This window comes from Mytilus galloprovincialis, chromosome 8, assembly GCF_965363235.1.
Source record: "Mytilus galloprovincialis chromosome 8, xbMytGall1.hap1.1, whole genome shotgun sequence".
In the NCBI taxonomy this organism is placed as follows: domain Eukaryota; kingdom Metazoa; phylum Mollusca; class Bivalvia; order Mytilida; family Mytilidae; genus Mytilus; species Mytilus galloprovincialis.
Window position 1 is genome coordinate 9381657 of NC_134845.1, and position 13857 is coordinate 9395513.

At 34.1% G+C, this 13857-nt stretch overlaps 1 protein-coding gene across 1 annotated transcript; it reads right to left on the reverse strand.

Annotated features, from left to right (window-relative positions):
- Nucleotides 1-1406: 1406 nt before the first annotated feature.
- Nucleotides 1407-13173, reverse strand: LOC143085020 (uncharacterized). Its single transcript, XM_076261143.1, has 8 exons — nt 12954-13173; nt 12082-12280; nt 8753-8856; nt 6071-6196; nt 4561-4740; nt 3225-3328; nt 2126-2249; nt 1407-1698 (listed from the first exon to the last, which is right to left on the reverse strand). The coding sequence occupies exons 1-8, from the start codon at nt 13006-13008 to the stop codon at nt 1604-1606; spliced, it is 987 nt and encodes a 328-aa protein (XP_076117258.1). The 5' UTR covers nt 13009-13173; the 3' UTR covers nt 1407-1603.
- Between the last annotated feature and the right edge of the window lie 684 nt (nt 13174-13857).

Below are 13857 nucleotides of genomic sequence, written 5' to 3' on the forward strand. Positions count from 1 at the left end.
CAAAGGTCCATCCGCTCCCCCCAGCCTGGTAATTTGCCATGCTCTCAATGACCTTATCCTCCATCCGCGCTATCACTTCGTCCAAATCTGCTGACTCGGTGATAACCATCAAGGCTGACCGGAATTTTGGGTTGGCGTAGATATTCTCGCCGGTCGTCGAGCTGATCTTCACCATCTCCACGTGGAGGATTATTTCCGCTTTCAACCCTTTCTTTTCCGCCAGCCCCTCCGAAATCGTGCTTCGGATTTCCCCCCAGCTTAGTTTCATGAAAGTCTCCATGTCCTGCTGCGTCTTGGGCTTGATAATCACTGTGCCAAATACCCCACCCAAGGCCTCCCGCTTATCCTCAACCTCGATATGATCTGCAGCTTCTTCATTGCTCTGCTTCACCTTCTCAACCAGCTGATCTTTCTTCAGCCGGGAGATATTGGTGATCCCCCTCCGCCTAGCTATCGCCTTGAGCTGCTTCCTGGTGAATACTTCCCGACGTTTGAATTTCCGGTTGGTAGCTAATTCGATGAGTCGCACCAAATCGAGCTTATTTTTCCTGCTATATCCCTTCACCCCTTCCTCCTTGGCGATTTTCCTAAGTTCCCCCATGGTCTCGACCACCCTAAATTTCCCTCCGATCGGTTGATAGGTATCGTCTTGCCGCTGGGTATGCCTCCAGCAAAGTCCATCTTTCCCCGGTTTGCCCTTGCAAAGTTGCGTCTTCCTTTTCAATGGGGTATTGCAGAATTTCTGCATTTCTGGTGATGAAGTTGGTCTGCTATCTTCGCAGACGGAATCTTCAAAGCGATCCATGATAATCTTGGATGGCATAATTTTATTTATACTATCCAAATTTTTTATTTTTTTAAGATGAGATGGTGACTTTTCCAAATCACCAAGCTTGTGCATAGTATAATTACTGTAATATCTCGATTGGTATTTATACTACGTTGTTCCAAGGATTTCCTTTCAGAAGGTGGAGAAAATTTGCATATCGCCAAAAATAATTTGCAAAATTTTCCCCTGCATACCTTTGGACCCCAACGAAAATTACTGAAATCTCATCAGAGGCATATTTTACGGATTCTGGTAGGTTCTTTCTCCTTTCCTTAGTCTCTGGCGTGAAAATATTTGCAAAAAACGCAATTTTTTTCCCGAAAATCAGGGGAGATAATTCATTAATAATTACGCAAGAAAATAATCTTTTCCGACGAGGTATTTCCCCGTCGAAAAAGACCCTCCACACCCAAAATACCTTACCTCCAGGCACTTTTCAACATCCCCGACTCACTCCAGACCCATTTGCATCCCGGGCCCGAAATTGGGGGGTCTGATGCAGGATTTCTGCATGGAAAATGGTCTTGCGGCAGAATTCTCATTTCCACACTACTATGCACGAATTCCTTAAGAGAGGTCCTAACATCAATGCCCTTTAAGCTTTGGTTATTGTTTGTCATCAGTTAAACCATACTACACCTCCTTTTTTTGCCTTAATAGATCACCGCAAGTGTTTTCTTTTTGTTGTTAATTTTGCATTTAAAGTACTGCAGGACCGAAACGCATTTTCTGTTCGTAAAAAACGATTGTCATGGAGAGCGAGAAACTGTTTAGTTATATTTGAGATAAGAACGTAATCTTTGCTGATATTTTAATCCGAAAGATTTTTCCTAGTCCTACTACTGTATTTGCATACTCACAGCATATTTCTGGAAAAAAATAAAATAAAATATCTTTATAAACAGATTTCTTAAAGCGACAACTATTTTCAATGATAATATGTATATTTTCAATTAAGCCAACATTGCAAAACTGTTGGTACCTTATGCTAAACCACTTCGTATTTGATTTTGTATCGTTTTTATATGCGAGGCACTGGTGAGTCATATTTAGACAAAACGCGCGTCTTTCGTACAAATTTACAAAACTGGCATTTATAATGAGTTTTTACAAAGTTTTTATAGGCGAAAAGTAATGCATTTAATCATTGTAGTATGTGGCATTGTGATAAAAGTCATAGATGTATGTATCATACAGAGTATATTAAACGTCAAGTATTATTGTACAATATTCTAGCAAATGCATTTACGTTCTCACATTGTTTAATATTTCTTAAAAAAACTATAACATAATTACCATAAGGCACCATTGTGATGAGGACGCTAGCAATGTGGGTAGTCCGTGAACTTGATGTCTGACCTACTTTACAACTCCCGGGATCGGTACTGGCTGTTACTATTTTATCAGATATAACTGCAGTCTGAAATGTATAGACACAAACTCTACAAATGTAGACAAATGACTTCACATGACATACATGTTTACAAGTCAACCATATGCCAGGAAATCATGTTTCCTCAAGTCTATGTTTTACATCACCCACCGTTCATGTAGGACGGGAAATGATGATGACATCAATGTACACTACTGCTTTATGTCGTTCAAATCATTTAGAGTTTGAGTGATTCAAGCATCGGAAGTCATCATGTATATGACATACATTACATCGACATTGAAATGTTTGAAATATATTTTCATCGAGATATACCAAGGATAAACACAAACTTGCAAGCAGTGCAAAGGGAGGGATCATTATCATTTATATAAATAGTTACAATGCTAAACTTTGCATGCAGGGAAATAAGTCGAACAGATATACGAAAATATCGTTTTCATTTGTACATGTAGTTGCATCCACACGTGTAGTACGCAAGCTCGGAAAACAGCATTTGAACAACATCGACACACACACACACACACATCATGCAGTGAGTGAATGCCTCATTGTCACTCTTATCGCTTTTGTAAAGCAATGATTGATTGATTGATTGATGATGTATAGCCACTTCGTGTGTAAGAATTGATATGAGCTATTATAGATACCAACCGTTTACTGCATTTGATAGGAGTGTATTTAAATGTATATATAAGAAGAGAGCTTGATGTGATGGTAATCACAAATGTACTTGTGTTGCACTTAATATCATACATGCGCAGCGGTTGTTATAATGGCCACACATAAAGAGAGGTTAGTTACGTATTTGTCAGAATATATTGGTTTGGTACAAACATGAAGATAGGAGAGAGTAGATAGTGTCATAAGGAACTATGGTAACATTTACCACAAATGTACACCAGTGAGTCGCTCTAGTAGCAGCATAGGTTATGATTACACTTATCACATATGTAAAACGATATGTAAAACAAGCGTCAGAACAGATTATTATTAGCGTACCACACACGTGGAGCGGTGAGTAGCACTGGCATCCGAATGCATCATTGCAATGTAATATGTTGATCCTGATTCAGCATATGCCACACAATGAAATTGTCGATTATCTGCAAAGATAAGGAATCATATGATTTATACATGTAAAAACTATAGTTATATTTTTGCATTGGTAAATTACAGAGTACAGATGACATGGAACAATAACAAGGAACTTTTGTGATTTTCATGAATTTAGCAAATCCTTAAAAGCTGATAAATTGGTGAATTTTAAATTAACTGGAATAACAGTTCTCTGAAGGCATACCGGTTATACACTTAGATGGTTTCAATATATTGATAAGACGATGTTAGGTAGTTGGAATAGTACTATATGTTACTCTGATTCTGAGCGTTGGTGATAACGGTCAATTCAGAAATGCATATTAGGAGTTGCATAACAGTATTTCGAATTCTTCTCAATCGTGCATGCATAACTGATGATTCCACATAAAATTTGCTACTTGGTTTGGAAATAATTTGTCATGTCTTTATTAGTTGTAATTTGTCAAGAATTTATGTATCTTTATTACTTTTTAATATTAAAGAGGGACCATTCTGTATTATAAATACCTATATGACTATATGCAGTCAGAGAACAAAAATAGTGACTAACAATATAAAGACAACTTGTGTCAACTGGAAGGAATAATAGACAAATACGAGAAAGAGTATATCTTAATTACAGCCTTCATATTAAACGTACTATAATAAATCAGACCAAGGCTTGATTGGATTATCAATTTATCACTTAATAGCAGTATATCTAATATCAAAATGACAATTCAAAGTGAAGGATATTTTGAAAGAGTAACAAGTATCAAAAGACATTGTATATATAAAGAATGTGTCGTATTATTGTAACCAGGACATCAGAATTTAAGGAATATATTGTACAGTGAAATTACTTTTTTATGGGTAATGGTGCTACTAACAGGTCCCTGTAAATATTCATATACATGTAAAATATAATCATATTCTTATCCTTAGGGAGTGCTCCTTAGATAGGAGGAACATACCAGTAACTGTAAGAGTATCCTGTTCTGAATACCTTCTAAGCCAATATATCGGTTTCCAATAAAACTACAAAATTGAAGGCTATTCTACATTCAAGGTTGTCATTACGGTTTATGTTTACAATGTTAGAACACGAGACAACTCTAATCGAAAACAATGCAGTAATTTTAGATCATGTCTCTCACTTTCATCATATATTATGATAGATTGAAATTTTGTATTTTCAGATTCGACATTATTAGACAGTGTTAAACATGTAGTTCATATGTTCATTATTTCTTCTCACCTGCATCTAACAGTTCGTTGTTACATAAACTGGTATTTAGCTTTACCAGTGTTTGATCTGTACAGCCATCCATTGACGAGGTACCACTACATTGGTAGGTGGATCCATCACTGGTAAAAGTGTAGTTGTAAATGCCGAGAAATGGATTTGGTAAGGTTATAGCCACGTCACCGTAACTACCTATAAAATACTTCGCAATAAGATCCTTGTGTCGTATAACTCAACGCTTCACGATTGCGTTATGTATGCATTGAAAGTTGGAAACATGACAAATAAAGCCAAGAAATAATTGCACGATCAAAAATACTTAATACTACATGTATAAGTCGATCAATTAGATTGAAAAGATACTTTAGCGTTATCATATTCATTTTGAACATACAAGAGATATAATCACAGTAAATCTTTATCAGTTGACTATGAAACACTAAAAACACTAATTAATCTTCTTGTTGATATGCGCTTGTGTAGGTGAAAAGGAAGAACCCACTTATTACGTGTATGACTAAAAAAAAGACATCAATATCAGCCCAAGGGCCTTTAGGCCCGAGGGATGATATTGGTCGAGGGTGATACGGCATGTGATACGGATTTGCCATGTATTATACACTTTATCATATATTTCAACAGAAGAGTATTATATTATATGAACTGTTTTCTGATCCATAGCACTGGGTTACCTTCAGTTCTACTTTTGTCTTGTTTCAAAGGCCTTAAAAAACTGCTCAATTACTTATCCGAAGCACCTGGGTTACCTTACAATTTGCGTGCTGTTGTTTTAAAAATATTTTGTTTATTATTGTATTAATTTGTGTGTTTTGTATTTTTCATAGTTGCATTTAGTGTGCCAAAAAATATGAAAACTTGACGTTCGTGACGTCACATACAATATGAAAACTCGACGTTCGTGACGTCACATACCAAACAATGACGTCATTCAAAAAATTTACCTATTTTGAGGAAAATTTTTCTTAAGCAAAAAAAAAACCAAAACTGACTTTATGTAAAAAAAAACAAAAAAAAAAAACCAAACAAGGTAGGGGTGTTATAAAGGGTATGCGATAAAGGGTGCGCATCAAAGTTGCGCGATATGGATTAAACAGCAGGCTATTTATCACATATGCAAAACTACTGTATTTACTACTAAACAAATGATAAATGTATTTATTGTATAGCAATATAATATTTCCAACAGAAAGTAACCAAAAGTTAGCGTGCAATAAATTCTAATATTGCACTAGTGCATAAATATTCAAAATTCATGACGTCATCAACGACAAAATCTTAGTTTACACCAATTTTTACTTTTAAATATTATATTGCTATACAATAAAAGGGTTATTGCATGAATATTGGGGAATATTGTCCCTCGTAGAACATATATTGCACTCGCAAGATCGTGCAATATAAAATTCTACTCGGGACAATATTCCCCAATATTCATGCAATAACAATATAATATTAACATAATGAGAATGAAAATAACATTTGATTAGGAACAGTTTATTACCGTCTTTGACCAGGACACCGAAGTCTTCTGTACTAGCTGTCCCAGTACAGTAGGTAGATGTTGAACTGGATATTGTGTCTGTATCAGCAAGAACAGTATATCTTCCTCCATCTGACGTCTCTGTACCTTTAACAAATCATTATAAGAGACGTACAATGAACCATGTACTACAACTTAAAAAAACAAATATGTGAACTTTTAAATAGAATTCAGAAGATAAACATACGCTAAAACCGAGTTATGTACAGTTAAAAAAAGTACTGTGGATAATATATGATATCAAAACAAAGTTTATTTTCCAGAATGAGCAAAGTAAATATAGAAGCAGTGATGGTTCTTAGTTGTAGTAAGATAAAGCTTATGACACCGGTTTTATAAAAGAGCATAACTCATTATATAGTTCACTTAAACAACTAAAACCATAACCATCAAATAAGAATCATTTAACTTGTTGATCATTTGATTTATTTAATTTGATCACTTGTTCATTATCAACCACATTTCAATTTTTTAATATCTTAAATCACAATTTGTCATCATCATTGTTTAGATGTGTGTCTAATGTAAACACATTTTGCTCGTTTGTGGTTCATGTCGACAACAAAAATACTATACTTTACTGCGAAGAACAACAACAAAAATACTATACTTTACTGCGAAGAACAACAACAAAAATACTATACTTTACTGCGAAGAACAATAAACATGCACACGTAAACGGAGATAATATAGGATAATAAACTGATGAGGGACGACATAGTGCTGGTTTTTCTCTAGTGGATACCAACTCTTAAAGAGCTAGTATCGAATTCAGTAAGGCCACACCAATTTAATTTCTTGTTCTACGGATTTTTGGACTCCAAAATTTGGGGCGAGTGAGCGATTTGAAAATTTTAATAAAAAAATATTTCATTTGCAAATTTTTGAGGCGAAGCTTGAAAAGTAAAGGCGAGCGATTATAATTTTTTTTTTGTCAACATAAAATAGTAGGTTTTGACAATATTAAAGCTTGATTTCTCACTTGTACTTTGACATTTCTTTAATTTCTGAAGTATTTTTTCCCTGTTCACCAAGAAATAATTAAATCTGGTCTATGTATGTGTGACTGACAATGAGACAATTCTCCATCCAAGTCATAATCAGTTTGGGGACAACCCCTTAATGTTATAAATATCCCTTTTACATGTTTTTATGAGGGATCAATATAAGTTATAATATATTTGTTTGTACAAAAGGGCTCATATTTTCTCAAAGAACTATATATCTATCTGGTATTAAATGGTCAAAACATGTCCAAGAATTTTGTAATATTCCTGGACTTGAACCATATTAACACATTTACTTTAACAGTTTAATATTATTCAAAATAAGTGGACCCCTCTTTTAGAAAAAGTTTTTTAAAATATGATGCAACTCTCCTCTTTTTGAGTACAAAATTCTAAGTTTTCAAAGGTTTTGTATAGAAGAACTATACAAATCCTTGGTATTTCTATTTTCTTTTCTACATCAGTAAAATGACCCCTTGTCTGAGGGAGGGTTGTTCTCAACCTGATAATAACAAACACAGGTCAAAGTACGGCCTTTTACACAGGGCTTTGATACAGACCAAACAGCAGGCTATAAAGGACCCCAGAATTATTAGCGTACACAATTCGAACAGGAAAACCAACGATATAATTTATATATCATGTATATCCAAACGGGAAAATACCAATGAACTGATGAACAACATCAACAAACGATAACTGCTTAACGACAGGCCCCCCAATCAATCAGGACAGGTGCATAAACATGCAGCGGCTATGGATAGTTTTGTTTCGCCAGCATACAATATAATTGCAGTTGAAGGCAAATCCTTCAGACGTTCTTTGTACTTTATTCTAACAACGAACATTTTTTGATAGGGAATATAAGTAAGGGGGGAAGTAACCAATTTTTTGTTCTTTACAGGTATTCCCGCTGATATAAATTTATATCGGAGCACTCCCGCTTTAGATAAATAGGTTTCATGCTGAAACAAATATAATTCTCACAGATATTTACAAAGTGTGGTGGGGTGCTTGTATGTTTAAAATCGTTATATACAGGTTAGACTGTGTTTTTAAAAACAAATGTTGATATCTTTTTATAATATTTACAAAAAAACGGTGCGGGAAATGGACATGATTACATTTCCGGATGCGGGAAGCGGGAATATAAAAAAAATAAAAAAATTCTGTTTTGAAAAAAATAGGTGCGGGCGGGTCCGTCGAACAGGGAATCAAATTGGTGTGGCCTAACAGTCAATATGCAATATTAAATGTTCATGTCATGGGAATGCTATATTTCATAGGTATCTCTATGAAGGAATGCAGTTTAAACATTTATGTATGTGTTATTTATTTTTCCTCAACAAATATATTAACGTTATCGTATATTTGATACCCCATTGTAAAAAGGTGTTGTTTAATTTTAAATGCTCAATTGTATTTATTTTAGACGAAAAGCAATTTGGGTAATTTCCCTTTCAATGGTTTTGTCAATTGTCTGTAAGGATTTTGTGTCGTGAATTATACGCCATATTCATGTCTTTGTTCCTCACTAAAACCTTGATTAAGGTTTTTGAAAGTTGTGTATAAAGTATGGAAAACTATTAAACTACTATCTTTTATAGGTATGTTCTTTTGAAGAAAAATCACTCACCCCCTTTGCGATAATACATGTAGCTATTTGTAGACTTCTCAGTTATTGATATACAAATCAGTGCGAAGTAATTTTTGCCAAATCCTGAGGCTGTTCCAACGGTTCTGTAAAACACAAAAATCACTGATTTTCAACTTATATAAATTTACATTCATTGTAGGATAACTGTTGCTTCAGACAAATTGTTCCGCATTTCTTTTTTTTTCTAAGTGGAGCAGGATCTGCTTACCCTTCCGGAGCACCTGAGATCACCCCTAGTTTTTTGGTGGGGTTCGTGTTGTTTATTCTTTAGTTTTCTATGTTGTGTCGTGTGTGCTGTTGTTTGTTTGTCTTTTTCATTTTTAGCCATGGCGTTGTCAGTTTGTTTTAGATTTATGAGTTTGACTGTCCCTTTGGTATCTTTCGTCCCTCTTTTAGCGCAAGTAGATTCTTAATTTTAAAGACTTCATCGACTAAACACCATTATAGCTTTAATGATGATCACTATACAAATAACTGAAAAATATTCAATATTTGCAACAACTTCGACTAAATTATATTTATCCAAAATGCTGTTTACTTAATAATATAATTTAATATCCTCTCTACGACATGACATGATATCGTGTCAACAACGATTTGAAAGGGTACACTATGCATATAAAACTAGAGGCTCTCAAGAGCCTGTGTCGCTCACCTTGGTCTATATGCATATTAAACAAGGGACACAGATAAATTCATGACAAATTGTATTTTGGTGATGGTGATGTGTTTTTAGATCTTACTTTACTGAACATTCTTGTTGCTACAATTATCTATATCTATAATGAACTTTGCCCAGTAATTACAGTGGAAAATATTTTCTAAAAATTTACAAAAATTTACAAAAATTTATGAAAATTGTTAAAAGTTGACTATTAAGGGCGATAACTCCATAAAGGGACATTTGAAAATTACTTAATTGTAGACCTTTCTTTGCTGAACATTATTGCTGTTTACAGTTCATCTCTATCTATAATAATATTCAAGATAATAACCAAAAACTACAAAATTTTATTTAAAATTACTATTTTGGGGGCAGAAACCCAACAAGAGGTTGTCTGATTTGTCTGAAAATTTCAGGGAAGATAGATCTTGATCTGATATACAATATTTTCCCATGACAGATTTGCTCTAAATGCTTTGGTTTCAGAGATATAAGCCAAAATCTACATGTCACCCCCATGTACTATTTTTAGCCATGGCGGCCATCTTGGTTGGATGACCAGGTCACGCCACACATTTTTTAAACCAGTGACCCCAATGATGATTGTGGCCAAGTTTGGTTAAATTTGGCCCAGTAGTTTCAGAGGAGAAGATTTTTTTAAAGAATACTAAAATTTTTGAAAAATGGTTAAAAATTGACTATAAAGGTCAATAACTCCTTAAGGGGTCAACTAGCAATTTTTGTCATGTGAACCATTTTTTGTAGATCTTAATTTGCTGAACATTATTGCTGTTTACAATTTATTTCTATCCATAATAATATTCAAAATAATAACCAAAAACTGCAAAATGTTTCTTAAAATTACTAATTTGGTGGCAGCAACCCAACAACAGGTTGTCTGATATGTCTGAAAATTTCAGGCCAGATAGATCTTGACCTAATAAACAATTTTACCCATGTCAGATTTGCTCTAAATGTATTGGTTTCAGAGTTGTAAGCCAAAATCTACATTTTACCCCTATGTTCTATTTTTAGCCATGGCGGCCATCTTGGTTGGTTGGCCGGGTCACGCCACACATTTTTTAAACAAGATACCCCAATGATGATTGTGGCCAAGTTTGGTTAAATTTGGCCTAGTAGTTTCAGAAGAGAAGATTTTTGTAAAAGTTGGACGACGGACGACGACGACGGACGACGGACGACGACGACGGACGCCGGACGCAAAGTGATTAGAAAAGCTCACTTGGCCCTTCGGGCCAGGTGAACTAAAAATGTGTAAGCTCAATGTAAAGTGCAAGACAAAATATGCGTACAGTATAGGAAAATATAAAATGTATTTTTACTTGACACGAAACTGGTGAAAAGCTCGGCGAGCCTAGGTTTTAACATATTATAAAGCTCGTGAAATAAGTCTTATGCGTTCTTACTCGGCACGAATATTGTATAGATAATGGAATCGCCAGACAGATGGAACAATATTTATTACCGTTAACACTAGTAGCATTAACGTTACAATTTTTGAAGCACAAAGACAAAACCGAGAAATCTTTTTGCCCGAACAATTAAAATGTATTTATAAAAAATATTGATCAATTATTTACTTTTAAAATAATGAATCCAAGAATCTGTGATTTTGCCACGGCATATATCTTAATTTTGCACAAATGTATAGAAATAAGAAGATGCAGTATGAATGCCTACGAGACAACTATTTAAATTTAGTACCGGAGAAAAATCTGTGAAACGGGAATAGGTCCCTATATGGTCTTCAACAATGAGCAAAACCCATGCCATGTTATAATCTATAAAACCTGTGTTCAGTTCAGGAGGAAATGATCAAACTTAATGAATCGTGAATTTAAAAAAAACAAACTAATAGACTTCTTTCTAAAAATTGAAAGAAAACTGGGATCCATCTGTATCCAATTTTCCATTTCCTGAAAACCATGAATTGAAAAGTAACGCGCCATTATACCGAACAGAATTTTAGATATTTTGGATATTTGTTAAACCTAGATATTTGTTTGAGGTGAAACAAAGGTTTATCTAGGGCTAAAAAAACCAACACAAAAGCGGTCGAAAACATTAAAAAAATTTTTTTTTCATTATTTCCGATTTATTTTATGTCGGTGCCATTTATAAATGATTACATGGAATGGTCTATGCGGAGAGAGTTTTGCTCAGAAAATTATCGGCATGCTTTATGCAAAACACAATGAACGAAACATAAATATGATATACATAAAAAAAGACAACCACTGAATAAAAGTATCCTGACTTAGAAACATACACATACAGAATGTGCCGGGGTTGGACTTATTTGCTGGCACCGAACCCTCCCCTTTTCCTGATGTTACAATACAACAGTTCAGAATATAAATCAGGGCTTAACTAATGCATATGTTTGAATTATACCGATTGTCAGCTTAATCTTACTGAAATAACGGATCATTGGAGTATGCGGAGCAAATTTTGCATTGGCGTATTAGTTTTGAGTAAACCAGCGCTTACCCCATAAAGCAATGGTCAAGAGAAAATTCTGCATTATGTCATTCAAAAAAATTTTAAACCATCTGTTTTTTAGAATAATGAGATGCTCACAACACTTTTTTTTTCGTTTTTTGGAATTCAGACGAAAACATACCTAAAAACCAACACTCCACTAGAGCTGAGAACACATGTAAACTCTGTCTGTGTTGTACCAAAAAATGACAAGGTCCATCCTGTTGTCACTTTCTTTTCACTCTGTGAAAATGTTATCATTCCATTGGACGACTCCTCGTGGAAGTAACTATCATACCACTGTCCATCCCAGACCGACGGCCAGTGGGAACATGCAGTATCTGTAATATAATAACTTTCATATATAAAGGAGGTAACTATTATACCAATGTCCATCCCAGACCGACGGCCAGTGGGAACATGCAGTATCTGTAATATAGAATCGGAAGTAGCTATAACACCACTGTCCACCAAGACTGATTGCCAGTGAATGCAAGTATAGTATCTGCACAATATTATACAGTTCATATTCATGAGGAAATCAATACCATACCACTGTCCATCCCGTTATTAAGGCCAGTGGAAATAAACAGCATCTGTTAAATATATCCGTCCGTTCAAATTATAAAGATAGAAGTCAACATATATTGTAAACTTGCCGGTACAGCGCTTGTTTCTTTCCGTATACTCAGTAAATCCCACTTGATATATATATTCAGTGTAGTAGTGATACAAAGTAGGTACGGAGCAGATGTGAGCTGTGCAATGAAGATTGCAAATATTTATATTGTTGCGATTTTTTTATCAACTGAAATGCGCATATTTAGTTGGTGAAACGAAACGTGTCCATTAGTTTGAGTTTGTTCTACTGTTTTGTTATACATAATGTTGTCTTATCACAACGTAGATATTCATACTACAATGTTATTACAAAACATTAATCAAATACAATATTTGATAGTTTTGATTATTACAAAAGAATAAGGTGTTTATTACCGCATACAATATACATACCGGAAATTCTAACGAAAATTCCTAAAAACACTACCAGCTTTATTAAGAATTCCATTTGTTTTGCCAGTTATACAAGAACTATGATTAACTTGTCAACATTATTGCCGAAATTTGAAAAGATTTACAATAACAATTATTCTCTCTGCAATTTACATGGTTAAAGTCACCCAAAAAGTATAAATTTTTAATGTTAGAATTTCAAAACAAAACTGTATTCACTTGTTTCCAAAAACACAACAAGTAAATAAATAACATAACATTAACCTTTGTTGAAAAATCAGTGTTCATTTTTTTGGTTGATTTAAATTGTTAATGATACACATCTTTTAAATTGTTCATTGGCGATTGATTTCTTTAGTTATGATCTCAACTTACAGATATCGACTAAACATAAATAATGGTATACAATTACGTTCGTTATGAATGATCAGGAATAACTTTCATTTTTAAAAGAACATGACGATTTTTTCTTTTTTTTTGCATTTTATTTAAGAATTGAATGCTGCTTTTTGTAAATTTATTGGGGTGTAAAAGCGTTGACCGAAGTACATTTTGTATGAGGCGCGGAAGCGCTTCATATTAAAAATGTGCGCACGGTCAACGCTTTTACAACCCTATAAAGTTACAAAAAGAAGCATTCAATACTTAGAATTACATTTTTTTTAGCTAGAATCATGAAAACACGATTTTTATCAAGTTTTCATTTAATTCACCTGTGCACTTTATTGTTGGACCTCGTGTCATCATGAATGATAAATTTTATTGTCTGATGCAATTGTTTCAGGAATAGCACGTGATGTGCAGTTAGCCAATCAGAATAACGTATTATAATGAAACATACATCTAATGTAATTATTTTCAGTACTCAAATAAAAAATCGACAATGAAACACAACATATATAAA